The sequence below is a fragment of the Plectrocnemia conspersa genome, unplaced genomic scaffold (assembly GCF_051122295.1).
Source record: "Plectrocnemia conspersa isolate PC_06_02 unplaced genomic scaffold, ASM5112229v1 ptg000010l, whole genome shotgun sequence".
Taxonomy (NCBI): domain Eukaryota; kingdom Metazoa; phylum Arthropoda; class Insecta; order Trichoptera; family Polycentropodidae; genus Plectrocnemia; species Plectrocnemia conspersa.
The window spans coordinates 2,085,773-2,110,865 of record NW_028277174.1 but is presented as its reverse complement, the minus strand read 5'-3'; the positions used below and the strand labels follow the sequence as shown (position 1 = coordinate 2,110,865).

General features: G+C 27.0%; 2 protein-coding genes across 2 annotated transcripts; both read left to right on the top strand.

The window, feature by feature from the left end:
- Positions 1-16,192: 16,192 nt before the first annotated feature.
- Positions 16,193-17,738, top strand: LOC148230304 (uncharacterized). Its single transcript, XM_088195191.1, has 2 exons — positions 16,193-16,352; positions 16,713-17,738. Exons 1-2 carry the CDS (start codon positions 16,311-16,313, stop codon positions 17,556-17,558), a joined length of 888 nt encoding a protein of 295 aa, XP_088051317.1. The 5' UTR covers positions 16,193-16,310; the 3' UTR covers positions 17,559-17,738.
- A 4,415-nt stretch (positions 17,739-22,153) lies between these two features.
- On the top strand, positions 22,154-23,638 carry LOC148230303 (uncharacterized). The gene is made up of 2 exons (XM_088195591.1): positions 22,154-22,252; positions 22,613-23,638. Exons 1-2 carry the CDS (start codon positions 22,211-22,213, stop codon positions 23,456-23,458), a joined length of 888 nt encoding a protein of 295 aa, XP_088051717.1. The 5' UTR covers positions 22,154-22,210; the 3' UTR covers positions 23,459-23,638.
- The last annotated feature ends 1,455 nt before the right edge of the window (positions 23,639-25,093 follow it).

Sequence of the window (25,093 nt, the reverse complement as noted above, 5' to 3'; positions counted from 1 at the left end):
AGCCACTGTGACATTGTGTCGGATTTTTGCGAGCGAGCCTTGTATATATTGAGGTGTTTTTATTGTCGAAAAGAAAGAGAAAAACGTCACAAAGTGGCGATTATGTATCGATAGGTACACTCATAATTTATTAATGTCTTAGAAAAAAGGTTGGAATTACAGGGTATTATAGGATTAGATACATAACGAAAGGCGTATTAAATAAAAATAATACAATATTATTTTAAATAACCTAAAGCTATTTATGTTAGATGTTGCAGATAGCTAATATGATATTAATTAAAATATTAGATAAGTGAAATATTTCATGTCAGTTTTGGCAGTAATTAAAAAAAGAGATAAAATTATATAAATACACATAGTTGGAATTATCAAATAATTTAGTAAAGGAGTGTTTTCAAATCTAAAATGAAGCTTTAGGGTGCTTTCTTAAGATATTTATACTGAATTCTTTATTATATAAAATCTTTTTATTGTTTTTTTTGTAAGGAAGGATTAAATTACTTCACATAAAAATTGTATTAACATTTTACTACTGCTAATAAAAAAAGTATATTAGACGAAACGGGTCATATAATTTATAGATACATTTTTACATTTTGCATAAACTATGCTACGGAAATTTTGTATATTGAATAACATGAATTTTCCAACGTTGATATTATGCAACCTTAAATTTTCCAAAACATTGTAGCATTAAAATTGACGTTGCACGATACCGAGTGACATGCAACTGTACATGTCAAAGGTCTAACATCAAAAAGGCGTTTTTACTTCACTTCTTGCACAGCGATCGCCGCTGAAAAGTAGAATAGTTGAAGAAAGCACTCTGGAAAGAAAATTGAAACGGTTTTTCCGGAAAATCGAGTTACGCCGAGGCAATATGTCTCGAAGCTTTTCTGAAACGTATCGCGGTGTGATGCCATCGCGAAAATTCGCATTATGATTATATGTATATATATATATATATATATATTACATACTCGGTGTATGATGGAAAATTGTTTCGACTACGATGTAAACTTTCGGAAATGCTTCGCGCAAACACGCCGTGGAAAATGGATACACAATGGTTTTATAGGTATGAGGATGTGTTGTGTGAAAATAGGTAATCTGGCGTATCCATAACGGAGATGTGTGATGAATTAAGCGATTATGAAATTGAATTTCAGATTTGCTGCCTAGTTTGTTAATAGAGCGATTTAGGGTTAAGTAGAGTGTGCATTATCAGTCAGATGAAAATAGTTTATGTAGATTAGTTTGTATAGTGCAAGATAATATCGCAATTATTTTTATCAATGAGGATATTTCATACCGGTATTTTTGTTACACAACTTATTTCTTATCATAAGATCAGTATTGTGTAAATTGTGTTACGCTACATTTGAATTATTATGAAGGAGAGCGTCACGAATAATTTATGTATGATAGTTACACGTGAAGCTTTTAGTGGGTGTGCCCGTAGACTCTATGTGTCATTGGAACAAGGTGACTCTAGATTACGGTCGTAGAGCTGGGCCAGGTAAAACGAAGAGAGAAGCGGCGGTTTTTGCGATCTTCGATGGTCTAAGATTTAGTTAGCCTTTTTAGAGTCAGAGTTTGTACAAACTTAACGGGTCTAAGTTTCTGAGCTTTTGAAGTTCAGATGTCATGATGTCAGAGAAAATCTGTTAGACACTAAAGAAAAGATGGCAATTACAAATTTACTTTGTTATAAATTTTAATTATTTCTCAAAGCATTTGCGATGAATATTTTATTTTTTTCTGATTCATAGCGGATATTAAACCATAATTTGCAAAAAAGTTTTCTCATGTTGGTGTCCCATTTTACTCAAGAATATTTTTGTCTTAATTTGAAAAAAAATTGTTAAAAGCGTTTTTGATTATTTTTAGACCTTTTAATTTAATCCCTCTATTGGCTGTTTCCAATTGTTAAGTGAAAGGATGGTTTATTTGATTTATAAATATTATCATATTATTAGTAAAATATATAACACTAATAATATGGAAATATATATGAAGCTGCAACTGAAAGGTTCTTACAGATTAGAGAATAATATTGCAAATATCATAGAGTGCCTAATAATGGCTTTAACTAAATAGTATACAATAAAACTCTATTAAACACATATAGCAAACGTTGATCAGCTTTAAAACTAGTTATAGAAATACTTTTTTCTGATTATTTCAACAAATGTTAAATGAACAATTATTAAAAAGTGTATTAATATAATATTGTTAAAATTGTTTTTTGTTAATTTTTTTTTAGGAAATCTCTTTCATTAATTATTTAGTTAATGGTTAATGAATTTTCTAAGCAATGACATTAAGTGGAATCAAAAAGTTATTAAGTGACCCTATTGAAAAATAAATAAAAAACTCTCCAAATTCTTGATCTCTTTATCTTTACTTTCTAGATATAACATACATACTTTCCTATTAAATGTCAAGCTAACCTCTTAGTATATAAAATATATAAGATTTACGTGTCATAACATAAGATACATGGTATTGATATTTTACTCTGGTTCAACATTAGGTGTTTCCCTTTAAATACCTACATGTAACATACGACGGCTCTGTGTATTTATAGCATGTACATAAATACAAACATATATGCATACATACTGTGAACATTATATAATACTTTATACGACGTCGTATATTTTATCCTCCGCCACAAAAATTCATTTTTTTTCACAAGACCCGCAGTCACGTAAATTTTCCTCGGGAAGATGTCAAAGGCATCCCATTTGATGCATCTGGTCTTCCCGGGTCCTTTTTTTTATTTCGTAGGAAGCCGAGTGCCGAAGGTTTAATGGAGTGAAAATGCGTTGACGTTTTTATGTACGGGAAGGAAAAAATAAAAACGACAATCGTCTTCATTATTTATGGACTGGAGGGAATAATAATTTCCTCGGACGTTCCGATCGAAATATCTTACCCCGATGTGTTCCAGTTTGGTGTTTGTTGAATGCAATTACTTATGTCAGATGCAGTTTCCATTCTGGAGCAGGCGGAAACGCTCGGGACTGCCTTTTGATGTCGATTTGAACTAATTTAAATGCTCGTTGCTTAGCGCAAACTTAAAACGATGGCTGTGATAATATAAGTTAACGTCGAACTATTGTGGAACTAAATTAAATTAATGGCTGGAATAGTAGTAAATAAAAGGCATATAGTATTTTAATATTTAGTGTAAATAAAAATATAATTATTCCTGATAGTAAAAATATGTACATGGAAAGCATTATTATTTTGTTTATTGATAACAATTTTTACTCTCAAAGAATACATTAATAATATTTCATAAAAATAATGGGCAATTAATAATTATTTTTATATCTGTTCTCAGAGTAGTAAAATATCGTTAATAAAATATCGTTAATAACATTTTAGTTTATTATTAAAGTTTAGTGAAAAAAAATTGCGTAAAAATTAAAAATCATTGGTCACGTCTAAATGTAAACGTAAACAAAAAAAAAGCAACAATAAATCGCATTTTTTCTTGCATAAATATAATATAAAATAAATTTTTTTTTATTAATTAGGTTTATAAAGTATTAAGAATCAATTATTTATTAGGGGTTTTGCTTAAAATTGCAGGCCGCAGATATTTCTCAAGGTTCATTTGTAATTAATGTTTAGTTTTAATGTCAACTAAATTTGAAAAGCCGGTTCTTACATAAGTAGATCGATGAAAGACTGAGAGAGTTTGAGGTATGCGTCGCGTCGCTTGGCACGCCATCTGACGGCAATGGGGTCTTCTGTTCCTCTTTGCTGCCGTTACAAAAATAGATAAGTATATATTTTAATATTTAAATTTTATTTCGCTATTTAACTAGAATTTGATTATAATTGAATAAGATATTTTAATTTATTAAATGATTCTCATTTCCAATTTAATTATAATATAATCGTTATGGACCAAAAGCTATTAGAAAACTGAGTCGTGACGTCCTGCGGCGTCGTTTTAATTGAAAACCCTCAACATACAAAGTGAATTTGAGTCTGTCGACGGTATTCGTAACCGCCTTGTAATTACAATTATAACAAATTCAAATTAATATAACCTTAGTACTACTCAAGTTACAGGTAAGTGAATGTGGATTATATACGCACATGGTTATACAAACAGAAGGGATATTCAAAACTGTTATTTTAATTTATTTTTAGACATGTAATACTTAAGATGCTTAAATATTTACCTTCAACATGTGAAATATAATATACCGCAGGAAGCGAATTTGCGTCCTCTACTCTTTATTTTTTATATTAGAAATATTTTTGTATATGTACATTTAATAACTTAGAACTGATTATAATATTTATTAAATAAGTGTTTTAGTGTTTTTGTACAAATGCGGATTCGTTAACTTTACGAATAGACCAAGAGTTGTTATAAAGATGATTAATCAACAATCGACTACCGATTAGCATAATAAATGTTTTAATCATAAATATTTTTGACAAAAGCTTAGGCTTTAATGCAAAAGTTTGCAATAAAAGCCGAAGATACTTAATATATATTGCTTTCTTGTCAATAATTATAGCTAAGCAGAGTTAATGTTTTTAAAGGGTTTAGAGAAACGTTCTCAGATCTTTACAATATGGAGAATATTCGTATTTGTAATCTAGTACCTTTTTGATTGGAACGTTGAGATACAATTAATTGTAATATTGTAGTCAGTATTCAGTAAAGAAACTTAGAAAGCGCCTGAGGGGTGGTGTTGACAATCCGGTGATGTTAGAATTTTTTAACTGAGTGCCCTAAAGAGATTGTCCTGAAGATCCAAATCGTACTCCTTTTATTTAAGCCATGCAGACTTTTACAAGCTTGTCAAACGCAAAAATTATTTTGGCGTTAGCTACAGAAATTTATTTTTGTACTGCGTAATTTAATTTGTTTAACATTTTTTTATTACCAACATGTTTTTTTCGCATTTGTAATAATAAAACACCTGTTTAAGTGTTTGTGTATGTTAATGTAATGTATACGAATTTATTGACTTCGAGAGCATAGAAATATTTTTTTTATTTATTTTCGTAATAACGAATTAGTAAAAAACAATTATTTTGCGGTTAAAATTTGATACATTTAAGTTATAAATTAATACGTATACATAAAGGAAAATATAACAAATACACTTAAACTATTTATTAATAAATTTAAAAACAACAACTAAAAAATTTAAAATATGAAGCATATCATATTAAAACAATTTGATATATGTATTATTTAACAACTTCATGAATTTCATAAAAAAATATTTTTTATTTTTTTTTAATTATTCCTAGTTGATTTTTGTAAGTCGTTTTAAAAAATCATATTTGCTTTCTAACCAATAACATAATATTAGTTGACAAATAAATAAAATTACTGACACCGATTCATCTTTACTTTATTGTCATGAACCTTACTTCTTTCTACTTTATGATAGCATTTTAAAAAAAATTGTCATTTCAAAAATACACGTTTTCTATATAGGTAAAAAAATGATCATTGAACAAATGTCAAACAATGTTTGACTAAGAGCTTATATTTATTTTTATTTATCTTATCTGATCTTTACTTTTCAAATATACCTCTTGTAATACGATAAAATTGATCGGCAAATATGAAAATTTGCCTTCGAAAGCCCCTAACTTTAAGGGTTGTGTGCATTTTTTTGGTCCCTGTGGGGAGGCAGGTGATTATAAACAGGTGTGGGCGACTAGCCACTTTGTATTCCCGCAAGGGCAAGGGATTAACTTTGTTTAAATTCAGGACACATTTTCCTCTTTGAGCTGAATTCGGGGCGGGCTTTTAAAACCACGGCGATTTAGAATGTTATCAATGTATATACAGCACTTAGGCTATACAATCAATCAATATAACTAAGTAAATATAAATCAACGTATAGAAATTTTCTTATTACACAAGGGCAAAAATAATCATATAGTAATATATAACCTTTGCATAGCAATATTTAACAAACATGCAATTCTGTGGTGTTCTAAAATATTATCTACCATTAATGAGATAATAAATTCATGAGCTATTGCCATAGTTAATTTATTCAGATTGCTACAATTATTAAATGTGAATAGAATATATTTTTATAATTAAATTTATTAACAGTTACAATTAATACTAAAAATGTATCCTTATAATTTTTTTTTCTAAACTTGTCAAAAATTTATAACGACAATTATTTAAAGATCATAAGCAATTCATAACGTAGTCTATCCGAAAGCAGAGCCGACTCTATGTTGAAAATAATATTAAATAAAAAAAGAATACTACAAATATATTTTGTTACTATTTTTTTAATAATGCACACCACTACAATACATTACATATATAAGTACATACATCTATATCAAAGTGTATCCAAATTATATATAACAGTAACAAATTGAAGCATCATTGATCACAATAACCGTTAATAGGATGTTTAGCTCCTGGGAATATTACGGCTACTTATCACGGATCCCATTAATTATCCTCAAACTATACATCATACGCACACTGCCACGTATAATATGCCATATACATAGTACTTAAGTAACACGGCAATAAATAATACACCTAATGAAAGGATATAAAATAATATAGATTTTGATATTAATTCGGCTTTTCCATGAACCCATATATCATCATCGAAAATATAATATATAAAATAAAATTGGAACGAGTTATGTCGATGCTTTACTAAGTATTGATTTTATACAAATAACATTAGTTAGATATGCATATGTACTAGTAATTTATTCATAGCATGATACATTCGTTACTTATAGATTATTTTCAATTCTCAATAAATGTAAACATTTATTAAAGTAATTTAAAATGAATTTACTGATTTCATTTTTATAAATTATATTATTAAAAATAAAATCAGTAAACTAGCTACAAGACATTTAAGGACCTCCCATGGACATCATCCCTGCGCCAGCTTCTCCACCATCGCTCGGGGAAAACACCTCGCCATTTATCATCAGATTCTACCTTGCGTCTCACTGGCTACGTAGTCACACCCCCAGAGAGACTAGGTTAGTTAAAATGTAGCAAAACAATTATTTATAATTTCACTGTACAAAATCAGTGTAGCTGTATTTATTAGCTTTAACAAATATGTTGCAACGACTATGTTTGGATAATAAAATTTAACTAATAGGCGCCACGAAAATTTAACTTCCATTTAAAATATTTTAGCATTTCTATTTATCTAAATAAATAAATATATTAATATATTATTATTAAATAATTTTAATGTTGTTAAGATTTTAATTTTTTAAAAGTATATTTAATATGCATATATTTAAATTAAAATCCATAATAAATATTTAAAACTTAATTTTCTATTAATAAATTTTATTTTACACCCATCAATTAGAACTTTTACATATTCCTTATTATTTTTTAATACTTAATAAAATTACTTTAGTTCTGTTTTTTTAAGAATTGTTTGTCATATTTAATTTATTATTCCGCACATTTACTACATTACTACATTTGTTGAACTTTGACTTTTTTATTTAATTAATGTATTAAACGTAATTAAATTAACTTTACTATATATTACTACACATACAATTTTATTTATATACAAAATACAAACAATACTCGAGCTAATTTTCAGAATATATTTTCTCTGTTAAACTTTTACATAAATTTCCAGTAAAAAGTGACATTAAATAAAATGTGCTGCACCAAACAAAAACACAATAATAATGGTAATATTAAAAAAATTAAAACTCTTAGTGCGTAATAGTATTGTTACTTGTATTTTGTGATAGCATCAGGAAGCGGCCCTAATGATTTCGCTAATAAAGAAACACCCGGGAGAAATACTCTTTTTTGTTATGAAAAGATGCTGAATAGTTTGAAGGGGTTGTGATGATTGGTTAAATAAAAATTAATACATTTAGTGTGCCCTGTATTAAGAACTTAATTATTTAAATACAAAATGTTTATTTTTAATAGTCTTCTCGAAAGAAAAAAATACGTAATAGAATAACTTTAACATAATGTGTGATATAGTGGTTTATGCATATCATATTAAAAATAATAATATTTTTATAGTTAAGTTCACCCCTTGTATTAATAAGAGGTTATTTGAGTGTTTTGTTTTGTCATCGTGGCATAAAAAGTTCAAATACGCCATTTTTAAAGGACCATCGGTTATTATGAAGGTACACAGTCCTCAGCTCTTTGAGCATTTGATCGCCCGTTGAAAAGTTTCGCCCACGGAACACGTGTGCGAATTTTCCCGAGCTTTCGCTCAGATATTAAAGGCCATAAAAGTGGATATAAACGCGGCGGTAAAGTAAATAAAACTTACACTCCCGCGGGTATAACCCTTTTCGAGCCAAGGACGCTTTGTAATTTTAGCGCACGACGCTAACACTTTGGACCCTCTAATTATTATATAGGATACCTAATACTTTTTTTTACTCTTTGTATGCAGAATACACCCGTGGGTTCAATTCCGGAAAAAATAAATACATTGAGATGAGTTTTCGCATTGATACTGAATGTTTGTTGATCTTGCTTCGAAAGAAGGTAGGGTACAGAGTCGTTTCATCGACTAGAGCAGGGCTTAGTAATGTGAGGCTTATAAACAAATTTGGGCTTTTATTAGAAAATAAATATACGTACATGTAAAACATAGTTTGGTTTCTAAAGAAATAAAAATACAACATCTCTGGTTTATGCAATTTTATATTGACAACGTTGCAAGTATTTTTGATTTCGTACCGTAGGTCTTACGTATGACGTTAAATTAACACTTAATACAATACAAGACCAGACAGATCGATGTGACGTCATCAGCAAAGGGGATATCAATTGCGTCAAATATATTGATATATTTACCTTTCTGTGAAATTTTTATATTGTAAAGTTCAATTTTTTAGTTATTAAAATTGTGATAGTTTTTTTTTAATATTTTATATTTGAATAAGGCAAAAATATGTTTTTGACAGTATTATAAAATATATGTATACACAGTATTAAAAAACATGTTGTTACGTCAGTATCGAAAAATGTCTCAGAGCAGGCACAGAGAAATAGAAACAAAGCGTGGTTCAATAAAGAATGTCAAAAGGCAACCAGAAATAAAAACCAGGCGTATAAAATAATGCGGCAAAAAATTATACAAAAATTTCTGTTAAAAACTACTTATTATTGCGCTGAGGCGAAAAAATCTACAAAGCCAAAAATACAAACTAAAAGAAAGCAATCACAGTAAATAATTTTACCGTAATGTAAACCAAATTAAAAGTAGGTTTAAATTAATAAACTCCATGTATAATGAAAAATAAGGAACCACCTTAACTAAAAAACCGAGAATCTTAGCACTTTAATAGAGCGAGAAACTCAGAATAAGAAAGATACTACTCCAAAGAGACACAAATATATATGTTAAGTAGTGACAAACCCTATCTGAAGACTTAATGCATCTTAAAAATAATATGCAGATATCAAAAAAGTGTAGTAAAAAAAACACAAAAAAAAAATTTTCATCTTATTTAAAATTCACCACATTTAAAAGTTTTAATATCTTATTTCAACAATAAAATATTAAAAAAAACCGAGGTCGTTGCGTGTCCGGTATTTACACACATTGACTAGCTGCGGTACCTCACGATAGTGAGTAACCGACAGCTGGTTTTATTTATTATTCTTATATGCATTTAATATTAAATTACTGTTTAAAAGTTTATTTTCAGATTCAGTCAAATATTAAAAGCAAATATAAAAAATGTGCGTCAGCCGAAAAGCAGCCTTATATAGATAGACTTCCAACCTTTGCTTAGATCTCTAAGGCGACCTTAATTTATATTCAGGTGAAACTAATTGTTTACCCTTGTTTTTGTAGCTATGAAGCTGCACCACTTTTAAAAAGCTAAATTTCACCATTTTTAGTTGGTTTAGATATAAAAACCGTAATAAATCAAGGTCACCCTGCAAGCTATCGCGGTTGTTAAGTTGCAAAAGTACTGCAAGCAATACGCAACAAATAAAATAGAATTTTTTTATAGAACTTCAAAAGAGTTCCAACAACAAAACAACAACCAAAATACAAACAAATGTAATAAAACAAAGAACACCCGTAGCATATCAACTTAAAAACATGTTTAAATAAATCATGAACAAACTTGACCGTCTGAAAAATCAATATATCAACATGGACCAGCAATTGAAGAATATCGAAAGCCGTCCCACTCAAGGTCGGAAATTTAAAAATCAGAAATAATCTAACAATAATAGCTTGGAACGCCAATGGACTCATGCACAATCGCAAGGAGCTTCAGATTATTATTCAGACTTAGGACCCAAATTAGGACAATATATACATTTTTTTAATATAAAACGGTAATTTTAATAATAATAATAATTTTACAGACATACCAATTATATATACTACATAAGCATTTTAATTTTCACAATTAAATATAAGCTGTAATTGAATTAAAATAAAATGTTAATAATTATAATTTAAAAGGCAAAAACATATTTTATAAACAAGGTAAAAAAATCAAAATAAAGAAAAAATACGATAGTGCTAATTTGCGCACATTTCACTTAATATCTAAAACTATTAATGTATCGTTTTTATCTTCTAAAGCAGTGGTGTCAAACTCATACGCAAAGAGGAAACACAAAGAACCCCCCCCCCCGCTCCCCTAAAACATACGGGTAACAATTTGAATATGTTCCTTTAATAATAAGCAAATATAATAACTTTTAATATATTATTTATTCAGGCATTTTTATTTAAATAATTTAAAAGACGATAATATTTGAAGTTTTAATATATTTTTATTGATTTCATTAGTGCATAGTTTGTGATGTAAAAAAATTTAGACAAAAAATATAAACAAATACCAAATATTTGTAAAGAAGAGCCGCATTTATAAAAGAATATCACAAATTTTTGCTGCTTATTGAACATCCCTTAAAAGTATCTCATGTTACGAAAAAGCGAATGGAATCCCATAAGAAAAAAATGCGTTAGCCGTTGGAGGAAAATCTGAGAGCGGTACGTGTTATGGCTATTTAGTCAATATTACCCAATTTCCTTTGCATGCGCATGCCCTTTTCGAAAATTTATATGATCATAAAAGATTTTTTCCATATTCTAATCGGAGAGAATCCCTTTGTAGTTTCTGTCCTCTTGTTTAGGAGCTTTTTCTCTTATGAAAGAAAGATGTTCGATATATATTACAAGGTGTATAAATATGTATTGTGTAATGTATTTTAAAATAATATCGTAATACCATAAAGTAAGGTTTCCGAAGTAACAACGGTTTTAAATCCCGAGAGACATTTAGTGCTCATATTTTATGTAGTTTGCAAAGAGGCCCAAGCGCGTATCAAGGGTCTCTATTATTAGATAAGAGTGCATTGTGGTCCAAAGTAAATCAAACACGAATGAAAACAACTAAAGAGCAGCTGGAAACTGTTAAGATCTTAAAACACACGTATTCGTAATATATGGATATAAAAATTTGATAAGGCATGCACGTCACTCTCGCAATGTATTTATTAATAATATGGAATCCTTATTTAAAATGCAAAATCTAAAAGGTAAATCTTACGGCGATTAAGGGAGCAAAGCGAAATTGTTTAGTCCCTTTTAATTTTCTCGCAATATTAAACTCGGCACTTTGGTTAATTAAATTGAAAGAGTTTTCTTGACTTTCACCTTAATATGTTTATGCCTAGAATACTATCTCATAAATGTATTTACGTTGGTGGTGAACTAAGATACTTTTATTATACTAATCATTAAAATGATGTATATATTTTATATAAAAGCTTTTAAATAAAAACATATTCATTTATGACAGCTCCAATACTTTTACAACCTATATTAACTGCCGCTTCTCAGATTTAAGTTAATGGGACTTGTTAGTTTATGGTTATAATAGTTAACAATTATTATTGCAAAGACGTTGCTAAAGGTATATTCATATGTACATATGTGCGTTCAAGAGATTATTTTTTATTTAAGAGCACCTATAATTGATTGAGCTCCTAAATTATTAATTATTAGCTTAATGATTTTGTAATTTATCTATTTTACGACCAGCTGCAGTTACGTAAATTTATCAGCATCACCGATCAGCAATGTCAGTAAATAAATAATTGTTAACTCAGCTAAGTAAATGTATACAAAAAGATGAATATACCCGTTATAGAAAATGTAAAAAAATATATAATTTAGCAAACAACATTAAATTATATAATTTAAGGTATTGATTCAACTTTATTTTTTTAGTTATTTGCCAGTCTATTTTTGGTACATTTACATACATGTATTCAAAATTTTAGAGTGCCTTATAATAAAAAACAACTTATATTGTCTACAAAATAAATATACTTAAAGACCGCACATATTTTCGAAACAAAATCCCGTACGATTAAGAAGCAGTTTATTGCTGAGTTTAAAGGCATCCAATTGTATTTTTTACATACTATTGTATCACAATGTTGCAATTACTAAAGCATATTTTACCATCCAATGAAATTGTATACAAAATTCTAAATCTGAATATAAACTATTTTTGTGGACAAAAATATGAATTAGGTTATTTTTTATGTTTATTTATAACAGCGTAAAAAATTGCAGGTATTCTCGTCAATATGTAAATAAGTAATTTATTTTTATTGTCTAATTTCTACAATTAAGTCTTAAAAAATATTTTATTTAACTCATTGCGTACGGTGTGTATTTTACCAAAAAAATCAGTACAATTTTCAGTGACTAAGTATCGTTTTGTGAAATCAGTCCTAATAATATATTAACAATTTAAAAAAGAATTGTTTTTTGGCTCTACAATTTTAATAACAAAATTGAGCAAATAATTTAATCAATTTACAAGCAACTTACATAAAAAAAAAATATTTTTCAATTTTACCATTACATATATGATTTAATTGATAAATAAGTGAAAGAATTTATATTTGATTAACCAAATAATTTATTAATATTTTTATATAATTTAACATAGAGTATAAAATTACATAGTATACTTTTAGTCTATTTATTATTTTATTAACCTGATCGGCTTTTATTGATAATAAAATTAAGTCAAGAGCGTAGCTTTTTAGCATTCATTAGGCGGTCGGAACAGGTTGGCGCCGATTCTGATCACGCGCTTGATTAGCCCTATTCGTCATTATTATAACTTACTGATAAGAACGATATTTTTATCAGTTTAAAAATTTGATGTCTACTTTAAAATCATTAGGCTTATAAAATTATTATTATTATTTTATAAATATTTTTTTAATATCTTAAAATTAATATCATTCACTTAATGAATTAAAGAAATTACGTTTAAATTATTTTTAAAAATATAACCTTCTTCCACCTTTAGATAATAATTAATATTCCATTAGCACAATCTATTCAAAGCTATAATTCAAAATATTCTGATATTCACATCATAGGCATTATTCCTTATAAGAAATGTTGCATCGATCAAAATAAGTGGTAGTCAAAAGGAGCAAGGTCTATAAAATAAGTTGGATGGGAATAAAATCGACAGTCACGCATTGTCATATTTTAAAACTATATGACTTATGTTAACAAATGTATGCCAATTGTTTTTACTTTCTTTTGCAAACGATCTAGTTGATCACATTAAGACTTTGCTGTTATTGTTATGCTAGATTTAAGAGTTTCGTAACACCACCCTATATACAAAATATATTTTTTCAGTGAGACCAGGGTTTTAAGGTTTTGCTAATTGACTTTTGGGTAACAACTGTATTATACGAAAATTGTTATCGTACAACAGAATCAATGTCTAAAAGTTTTATTTTTTCTCCTGATTTGTGTGAAATCCATATTAATTAATATTCACAATAATATTTTTAATGTGTAATGCACTGTTAAATCATACTATTATAGCTTAGTTTTACATATAGCTTAAAACTAGTTTAAGTAGGATTTGCTTTCATTCCTGCAGCCAGAATATCAACGTATAATTATGTATATATATATATAATCTTGATTATTCTTCATATCGTAATTTCCCTTTCAATTTTTTTAACCATTTACTAATAAATTACCTAGTGCTCCGAAAATGTATTTAGTGGCCGTAGTTATCCATTTTTATTTTTAAAAAATCTATTTACATTTTAGTATAATTTTTTTATTTTGTAAAAATTTAATAATTATAAACTTCATGTCATTAATTTTTAATCAGAATATGGAGCCCAGATTTGCACTAACACACTAATAGGTATATCAATTGCCAAATCATAGCTTTTAAAAATATGTCTTTTATTTTAGAATTACTTAACATACAATAAAAACAATGTTTAATGTATAATTATTTTTACCTAATACAAATTAACTTAAAAAAAATATATTATTTATTCTTAAAAACGGTTTAAAGTCAATATTATAATTTATTAATATATATGTTTATCTGAGAAAAGCAAAATAATTTGTTTTCAAAACAAATTTTTTATTTAAATTTTTTTGCCAATGGTAAACTAATTCTTCGTATTTATTTTTCGTAAAATTTACTAAGAAGTACACTTAAGTAATAACATACAAATATTCAATAACAATTAAAATCTCTTAAAAATGAATAAAATTGTCGTTTTCTTTTTTTTTTAATTAAAAAAAAAAACAATGGTAGATTTATATAAATTAAATATTTATATACATATGCAAAAATAGCATGTGTAAGGTTGTTATTGTTTTTTGTTAATGGAAATACTTTATAAAATACTATAAGCTTTTACTTACTAGCTTAATCTGCTAACTTGTTTGAAAATGGGGAATATCTTAAAAGTAGTACTTTTAAAACTAAATAATATTTGTTAATATTAGAAAATGACTAAAATTTAAATAAATAATATATGAATATAAATATATGTTTTTTCATTTATATTGGATTTTTTTCAATATTGTTTCTAAAATATTTTTAAGCATTCTTTTCAATATATTTTCAAATTTTTTTTAAAAGACACAATTTTTTCAATTGTATTTTATATTTGTAAGTTTTTTAATATATGGTAAATTTGTCAGGGTAAAACCTGTAAATAATATCAATAAATATTTATTCCAAATAGCTATACTAAAAAAAATACTAAAAAATTTCCTATTTTGGCAAAGTTTGTTAGCATGTTTTTAAATGGCAGTTAACTCCAATAAAAAAAACGCAGAAAAAAAGTATTTGTCTTAGAATTTTATTTTGTAATACTAATCGCAATAAAATAAAATTAAGATAAATATTATTATTAAATATGTATTATTTATAAGTTCATGTGGTATTTGTGGTACGATAACTTGAAAAATCTTTATGAGATCTCTATATTTTTTTGTTGTTGCAAAATTGTCGAAATTTATTATTAAATTATGTTTACTAGCCGTGCTGATTCACTATTTTATTTTAAAATGGAAACTTTTGCAAATATTTAAAATATAAGAATATATAATAAATATAGTCATAAAGTTAAAAATGTTATATATGAAATTAATTATCTAAAAAAATATGTTTATTATATAAAGTAATTAAAAAAATGAAATAGCTTTAAACATTTCTATTTTTGCTGGGTAATAATCCAATTATTAAAATTACATAGGAATAAAAAAAAATATTTGCTAATATATATTTCTTAACAATATAAATTAAAATTTTAAAAATACACAAACAAAATATTGTTTAATTTTTTTTACAAATTTCGATTCAAGAATAATATTAACAATTATTTACATACAAAAAATACAAGGAATTTAATTTATTCCTAAGAATTATATATAGTAATATGTATAAAAGGGTATATTTGATAATGATAAGTTAGAACTGTAAATTAAATTAATAAATAGTAAGATTATTATAGCAATTGTATTACTAAGAACATTAGTATTTAAATCACTAAAAATAAATTAAAACTAATGAATTTTAACATAATAAAAAACGAATATCATACTTGTGAAGATAACAAAATAACTTTTTCTGATCTTATAAGATATATTCTCAAAGTCTACAATACTAATCTTTTACAAAAATTATCTGCATATTCAAATTAACGTTAAAATTAAAATACAACTGTTTAAATAGAATGTTTTTTGAAAATGGTTTTCACTTATTGCTATTCGTTGAATTTACAATATTGTATACAGTGTGCTAAAAATAAATTCGTTAAATATACAAACACTAAAAACATATAAGATAATTTTTCAATGACGTATTCGATGCACTTTCACTATATAAAGTAAAAATTTCGCACAATTAGTATCCATTCTTCATCTGGTGATATTTGAAAGAAGAATAGATTTCTAAGCAAAATAACCATGTGGCTATTAAAAGTGTTTTTATCTTTATCGTTATTATTTGTAAGTATAAACCATTAATTTATTCGTATTGGTATTGAAATTTATAAAATTAAAATTATTTACATGCGTTTTAAGCATTTAATAAAATTAAACAGTTATTATTAGTCAAAGATCTGGTTTTTAATAAATTTAAATGTAAATTAACTGCATGTTAAGACATTTGTGTTAATTATTTAAGCTAAAATAAAGTTTGGTGCTATATATTTTCTTGATAAAAAAAAAATGGTTATAAAGTAGTCTTAAGAATAAAATCTATCATTTTCAAATATATATTATAAGTATTTCATTATTAAATATAAGCTTATATAATTTGAATATTGATACAATACAAAAAATACATGTATGTTTTTATTTTTTTAGGTATGGGCTAATGCAGAAACTACAGTAGGAACACCAGCTGTGGCACCACCAGGACTCAACAAAGGAGATACCGGTGCTCCTGGTCCTGCAGGTCCTGCTGGCTCTCCTGGAGCACCAGGACCCGGCGGTCCAGCAGGACCTGCCGGAACTACTGGAGCTCCCGGTTCAGCCGGATCTACTGGAGCACCAGGAGATACTGGCTCCGCAGGAGCTCCTGGAGCAAATGGATTTAACGGTTATCCTGGGGTTATCGGTCCAACAGGGCCAGCGGGACCAGCTGGACCTGCCGGTTCACAAGGAACTGCCGGTGCAGTTGGATCGCCGGGTTCAGATGGACCCATTGGTATACCAGGACTAAGCGGAGTCCCGGGAACAACAGGAGCACCTGGAGCAACCGGTACAACTGGAGCTCCAGGAGCACCAGGACCAGCGGGTTCACAAGGAGCTTTTGGTGCACCAGGAGCACATGGACATCCAGGAACACCAGGATCACCGGGTCCGCCAGGTCCACCAGGAATTTGTCAGCCAGAATCGTGTTATGTTAAACCACACTACAACAAAGAAATCGAGTTGTGGAAAAAAAAATATTTTGCGTTATATCAACACAAAAAGCACTTCAGTGGACAGGATGAAAAATATGAAGATGACGAACATCATTTACATATATCAGATTATGGTGATTTGGTCCATCATTTGACAAAACACACTAAACACAGTGGAAGTTCTGAACAATATGATTCTTCAAATGAGAATTTAAAGAAAAAGTTCCATAAAGAAAGCAAGGAAAAGGATTCTGGAAGCAGCGAGAAACATAGAGCATCAGCAAACGCGCATGTCAGAATATAATCTGATTAAATACAATAGTATTGTTACAATACTACATACATACAATAGTTTCACATAAAAAAAATAGTTTCATGATTTAATTTTAGTAAATTATTGAATTTGATCATGGCATTCGTAGGGCTTGAATATTTTATATTATTTATTTTATATTCTTTTTTCCTAATAAATTTATTTACCATATTACATATTTTTTATTTACTTCTGTGTGCTTTTATTATTATCTTTTATTTTTTTTTATATTTTTAATCAATAAAAAGTATATTTAAAAAATATGAATAAAAACTATTTGGAAAAATCTCAGAATAAACGTAGCATTTTCATCAAGTATCCTACCACTAGTGCATTATTTTCACTTAGTAAAACAAAAAAAAGTCTTATCCCACCTTAAATAATCTTTAGTATTAAAATTATAAATGAACTCGTGGTTTTTGCGTTATGCATTCGATGACTGACAACTTAATCAGCTTAATGAGCACATTTCCAGTTTTATCATCGTGAAAAAAGTACAGTATTATTAGTGGTCACATAGTAATAGCATTCTATTATCTAAAAATAAAATCCCTGCTTATATATTACACATAATACGCTCAAACCTAAAACGTCAAAGCTACGTTGTTTCGCTTAATAATAAAATCCCGATACTGCGTAAAAATCCAGCTAGAGTCCCGCAGGGTATTGTGTTTCAGCTGTTCCTCTTCGTTAGATCATAAATACCATGGATTGGCAACTTGTTCATGATTGCAATTAACTATATTATTTTAGTCACCTATTTTAATTTCAGCTTTTAAATATATTAAATTTTTAAATAGTTTTAGTACTACATTTATTATGTTAAAGTTCAATACAAAATTTACAAAACCAAGAAATATTCAATAAAATGATTGTGCATTTATTTTTTTTGACAAAAAAAATCAGGAGAATAGTTAGTTAACAACCACGTTTATGAAACTTACGTGTGACTTTTTATTTTTTCAAGATATAAAAATGCTGAATCACATAAATACGTAGATCCAAAACACGAATTAAAATATTCATAGCATATTTTTTCAAGTTGTGTATTTTTTGCAAATAAGTTTGAAAAATTATTTATCCTGGAATTTAAAGAAATATCACATTGCAAAATAATAAATTTATTTTTAAGCACAATATTATCAAAATAAGGCAGCTTTGAAAAGTCGCATTTTTAGTGGATAATTAATAAATTTACCAAAATTGTTTTTTAATCTTGTAGGGCGATCTGTATTTTGGACGTGTACTTTTTGGGTTAAAGTGATAGCAACTATTTCTATGTATATATTCCATAATGCTTGTAATTTTTTTGAAACGTTCTTTTCTTATATTTTTAATCATAACTGAAATTTACTATGTTACACAGCTAATTTTTGGATCAGAAAGATTTTGCTGATCATCTTCTCTTTTTTCATATAAATAAATGATTTTTTTTAAATTGTTTAATAAATCTCATTTATTTTATTTAAGTTGTACATATGTACTTATGCCCTTTTATTGTTTCTATTCTCTGTTCATGATTTTAATAATATAAATAATTTTACAGACATACCAATCATATATACTACATAACCATTTTAATTTTTACAAATAAATATAAGCTGTAATTTAATTTAAAAAAAATGTTAATGGTTATAATTTAAAAGGCAAAAACATATTATATAAACAAGGTAAAAAAATCAAAATAAAGAAAAAATACGATAGTGCTAATTTGCGCACATTTCACTTAATATCTAAAACTATTAATATATCGTTTTTATCTTCTAAAACAGTGGTGTCAAACTCATACGCGAAGAGAAAACGCAAAGAACCCCCCCCCCCCCCCCGCTCCCCTAAAATATACGGGTAACAATTTGAATATTGTCCTTTAATAATAAGCAAATATATTAACCTTTAATATATTATTTATTTGAGCATTTTTATTTAAATAATTTTAAAGACGATAATTTATGAAGTTTAAATATATTTTTATTGATTTCATTAGTGCATTGTTTGTGATTTGAAAAAATTTAGACAAAAATTATAAACAAATACAAAATATTTGTAAAGAAGAGCCGCATTTATAAAAGAATATCACAAATTTGTGCTGCTTATTGAACATCCCTTAAAAGTATCTCATGTTACGAAAAAGCGAATGGAATCCCATAAGAAAAAAATGCGTTAGCCGTTGGAGGAAAATCTGAGAGCGGTACGTGTTATGGCTATTTAGTCAATATTACCCAATTTCCTTTGCATGCGCATGCCCTTGTCGAAAATTTATATGATCATAAAAGATTTTTTCCATATTCTAATCGGAGAGAATCCCTTTATAGTTCCCGTCCTCTTGTTTAGGAGTTTCAATATTTTTGAACCATTTACTAATAAATTACCTAGTGCTCCGAATATGTATTTAGTGGCCGTAGTTATCCATTTTTATTTTTAAGAAATCTATTTACATTTTAGTATAAATTTTTTATTCTGTAAAAATTAAACAATTATAAACTTCATAGCATTCATTTTTAATCAGAATATGAAGCCCAGATTTGCACTAACACATATACAAAAAATAGGTATATCAATTGCCAAATCATAGCTTTTAAAAAAATGTCTTTTATTTTATAATTACTTAACATACAATAAAAACAATGTTTAATGTATAATTATTTTTATCTAATAAAAATTAACTTAAAAAAAATATATTATTTATTCTTAAAAACGGTTTAAAGTCAATATTATAATTTATTAATATATATGTTTATCTGAGAAGAGCAAAATAATTTGTTTCCAAAACAAATTTTTTATTTAAATTTTTTTGCCAATCGTAAACTAATTCTTCGTATTTATTTTTCGTCAAATTTACTGAGAAGTACACTTAGGTATTAACATACAAATATTCTATACCAATTATAGGCTCTTAAAGTTGAAAAAATTGTCGTTTTCTTTTTTTTTTAATTAAAAAAAAAACACAGGTAGATTTATATAAATTAAATATTTATATACATATGCAGAAATGGCATGTGTAAGGTTGTTATTGTTTTTTGTAAATGGAAATACTTTATAAAATACTATAAGCGTTTACTTACTATCGTAATCTGCTAGCTTGTTAGAAAATGGGAAATATCTTAAAAGTAGAATATAGTTATTCCATTTAAAAAAATTATAAGAAAAACTTTTAAAACTAAATAATATTTGTTAATATTAGAAAATGACTTAAATTTAAATAAATATTATATTTATATAAATATATGTTTTTTCATTTATAATGGATTTTTTTGAATATTGTTTCTAAAATATTTTTAAACATTCTTTTCAATATCCTTTCTAAAATTTTTTTAAAATACTTACAATTTTTTTAATTGTATTTTATATTTGTGAGTTTTTTAATATATGGTAAATTTGTCAGAATAAAACCTGTAGATAATATCAATAAATAATATTCTAAATAGCTATACTAAAAAAAATATTAAAAAATTTCCTATTTTGGCAAAGTTTGTTTGCATGTTTTTAAATGGAAGTTAACTCCAATAAAAAAAACCGCAGAAAAAAGTATATGTCTTAGAAATTTATTTTGTAATACTAATCGCAATAAAATAAAATTAAGATAAATATTATTATTAAATATGTATTATTTATAAGTTCATGTGGTATTTGTGGTACGATAACTTGCAAAATCTTTATGAGATCTCTATATTTTTTTGTTGTTGAAAATTGTCGAAATTTATTATTAAACTATGTTTACTAGCCGTGCTGATCCGCTATTTATTTTAAAATGTAAACTTTTGCAAATATTTAAAATATAAGAATATATAATAAATATAGTCATAAAGTCAAATATGTTATATATGAAAATAATTATCTAAAAAAAGTTGTTTATTATATAAAGTAAAAAAAAAAAATAGCTTTAAACATTTCTATTTTTGCTGGGTAATCATCCAATTATTAAAATTACATAGGAATAAAAAAAAATATTTGCTAATATATATTTCTTAACAATATAAATTAAAATTATAAAAATACACAAACAAGATATTGTTCAATTTTTTTACAAATTCCGATTAAAGAATAATATTAACAATTATTTACATACAAAAAATACAAAGAATTTAATTTATTTTTAAGAATTATATAAAGTAATATGTATAAAAGGGTATTTTTGATGATGATAAGTTAGAACTGTAAATTAAATTATTAAATAGTAAGATAATTATAGCAATTGTATTACTAAGAAGATTAGTATTTAAATTACTAAAAATAAATTAAAACTAATGAATTTTAACATAATAAAAAACGAATATCATACTTGTGAAGATGGCAAAATAACTATTTCTGGTCTTATAAGATATATTCTCAAAGTCTACAATACTAATCTTTTACAAAAATTATCTGCATATTCAAATTAACGTTAAAATTAAAATACAACTGTTTAAATAAAATTGTTTTTGAAAATAGTTTTCACTTATTGCTATTCGTTGAATCTACAATATTGAAAACGGTGTGCTAATAATAAATTCGTTAAATATACGAACACTAAAAACATATAAGATAATTTTTCAATGACGTATTCGTTGAACTTTCACTATATAAAGTAAAAATTTTGCACAATTAGTATCCATTCTTCATCTGGTGATATTTGATAGAAGAATAGATTTCTAAGCAAAATAACCATGTGGCTATTAAAAGTGTTTTTATCTTTATCGTTATTATTTGTAAGTATAAACCATTAATTTATTCGTATTGGTATTGAAATTTATAAAATTAAAATTATTTACATGCGTTTTAAGCATTTAATAAAATTAAACAGCTATTATTAGTCAAAGATCTGGTTTTTAATAAATTTAATTGTAAATTAACTGCATGTTAAGACATTTTATGTTAATTACTTAAGCTAAAATAAAGTTTGGTGCTATATATTTTCTTGATAAAAAAAATATGTTTTAAAGTAGTCTTAAGAATAAAATCTATTATGTTCAAATATATATTATAAGTATTTCATTATTTATTATAAGCTTATATAATTTGAATATTGTTACAATACAAAAAATACATGTATGTTTTTAATTTTTTAGGTATGGGCTAATGCAGAAACTACAGTAGGAGAACCAGCTGTGGCACCACCAGGACTCAACAAAGGAGATACCGGTGCTCCTGGTCCTGCAGGTCCTGCTGGCTCTCCTGGAGCACCAGGACCCGGCGGTCCAGCAGGACCTGCCGGAACTACTGGAGCTCCCGGTCCAGCCGGATCTACTGGAGCAACAGGAGATACTGGCCCCGCAGGAGCTCCTGGAGCAAATGGATTTAACGGTTATCCTGGGGTTATCGGTCCAACAGGGCCAACGGGACCAGATGGACCTGCCGGTTTACAAGGAACTGCCGGTTCAGTCGGACCGCCGGGTTCAGATGGACCCATTGGTATACCAGGACTAAGCGGAGTCCCGGGAGCAACAGGAGCACCTGGAGCAACCGGTACAACTGGAGCTCCAGGAGCACCAGGACCAGCGGGTTCACAAGGAGTTTTTGGTGCACCAGGAGCACATGGACATCCAGGAACACCAGGATCACCGGGTCCGCCAGGTCCACCAGGAATTTGTCAGCCAGAATCGTGTTATGTTAAACCACACTACAACAAAGAAATCGAGTTGTGGAAAAAAAAATATTTTGCGTTATATCAACACAAAAAGCACTTCAGTGGACAGGATGAAAAATATGAAGATGACGAACATCATTTACATATATCAGATTATGGTGATTTGGTCCATCATTTGACAAAACACACTAAACACAGTGGAAGTTCTGAACAATATGATTCTTCAAATGAGAATTTAAAGAAAAAGTTCCATAAAGAAAGCAAGGAAAAGGATTCTGGAAGCAGCGAGAAACATAGAGCATCAGCAAACGCGCATGTCAGAATATAATCTGATTAAATACAATAGTATTGTTACAATACTACATACATACAATAGTTTCACATAAAAAAAATAGTTTCATGATTTAATTTTAGTAAATTATTGAATTTGATCATGGCATTCGTAGGGCTTGAATATTTTATATTATTTATTTTATATTCTTTTTCCCTAATAAATTTATTTACCATATTACATATTTTTTATTTACTTCTGTGTGCTTTTATTATTATCTTTTATTTATTTTTTTTATACTTTTAATCAATAAAAAGTATATTTAAAAAATATGAATAAAAACTATTTGGAAAAATCTCAGAATAAACGTAGCATTTTCATCAAGTATCCTACCACTAGTGCATTATTTTCACTTAATAAAACATTAAAAAAATCTTATCCCACCTTAAATAATCTTTAGTATTAAAATTATAAATGAACTCGTGGTTTTCGCGTTATGCATTCAATGACTGACAACTTAATCAGCTTAATGAGCACATTTCCAGTTTTATCATCGTGAAAAAAGTACAGTATTATTAGTGGTCACATAGTAATAGCATTCGATTATCTAAAAATAAAATCCCTGCTTATATATTACACATAATACGCTCAAACCTAAAACGTCAAAGCTACGTTGTTTCGCTTAATAATAAAATCCCGATACTGCGTAAAAATCCAGCTTGAGTCCCACAGGGTATTGTGTTTCAGCTGTTCCTCTTCGTTAGATCATATATACCATGGATTGGCAACTTGTTCAGGATTGCAATTAACTATATTTTTTTAGTCACCAATTTTAATTTTAGCTTATAAATATATTATATTTCTTAAATATTTTTAGTACTACATTTATTACGTTAAAGTACAATACAAAATTTACAAAACCAATAAATATTCAATAAAAAGATTGTGCATTTATTTTTTCCGGCAAAAAAAAAAATCAGGAGAATAGTTAGTTAACCATAACGTTTATGAAACTTACGTGTGACTTTTTATTTTTTCAAGATATAAAAATGCTGAATCACATAAATACGTAGATCCAAAACACGAATTAAAATATACATAGCATATTTTTTCAAGTTGTGTATTTTTTGCAAATAAGTTTGCAAAATTATTTATCCTGAAATTTAAAGCAATATCACATTGCAAAATAATAAATTTATTTTTAAGCACAATATTATCAAAATTAAACAGCTTTGAAAAATTGCATTTTTAATGGATTAATAATAAATTCACCAAGATTGTTTTTTAATCTTGTAGGGCGATCTGTATTTTGGACGTGTACTTTTTGGGTTAAAGTGATAGATACTATTTCTATGTAAATATTCCATAATGCTTGTAATTTTATTGAAACGTTTATCTTTTATATTTTTAATCATAACTGAAATTTACTATGTTACACAGCTAATTTTTGGATCAGAAAGATTTTGCTGATCATCTCCACTTTTTTCATATAAATAAATGATTTTTTTTAAATTGTTTAATAAATCTCATTTATTTTATTTAAGTTGTACATATGTACTTATGTCCTTTTAATTTTTCTATTCTCTGTTTATCATTATTTAATTTACTTTTAAATTTATTTAATAAAGATTTAAAATGTAATATTTTATTATCGCTTAAAACTATACGTCACATTCAAAGATTTATTGTGTC

What these genes read in the sequence shown, in the direction of transcription:
- LOC148230304 (XM_088195191.1), top strand. Translation starts at nt 16,311, where the DNA reads ATGTGGCTATTAAAAGTGTTTTTATCTTTATCGTTATTATTT. An exon ending in TATCTTTATCGTTATTATTT is followed by an intron (nt 16,353 to 16,712) that starts GTAAGTATAAAC and finishes TTATTTTTTTAG; the next exon opens with GTATGGGCTAATGCAGAAAC.
- LOC148230303 (XM_088195591.1), top strand. Translation starts at nt 22,211, where the DNA reads ATGTGGCTATTAAAAGTGTTTTTATCTTTATCGTTATTATTT. An exon ending in TATCTTTATCGTTATTATTT is followed by an intron (nt 22,253 to 22,612) that starts GTAAGTATAAAC and finishes TTAATTTTTTAG; the next exon opens with GTATGGGCTAATGCAGAAAC.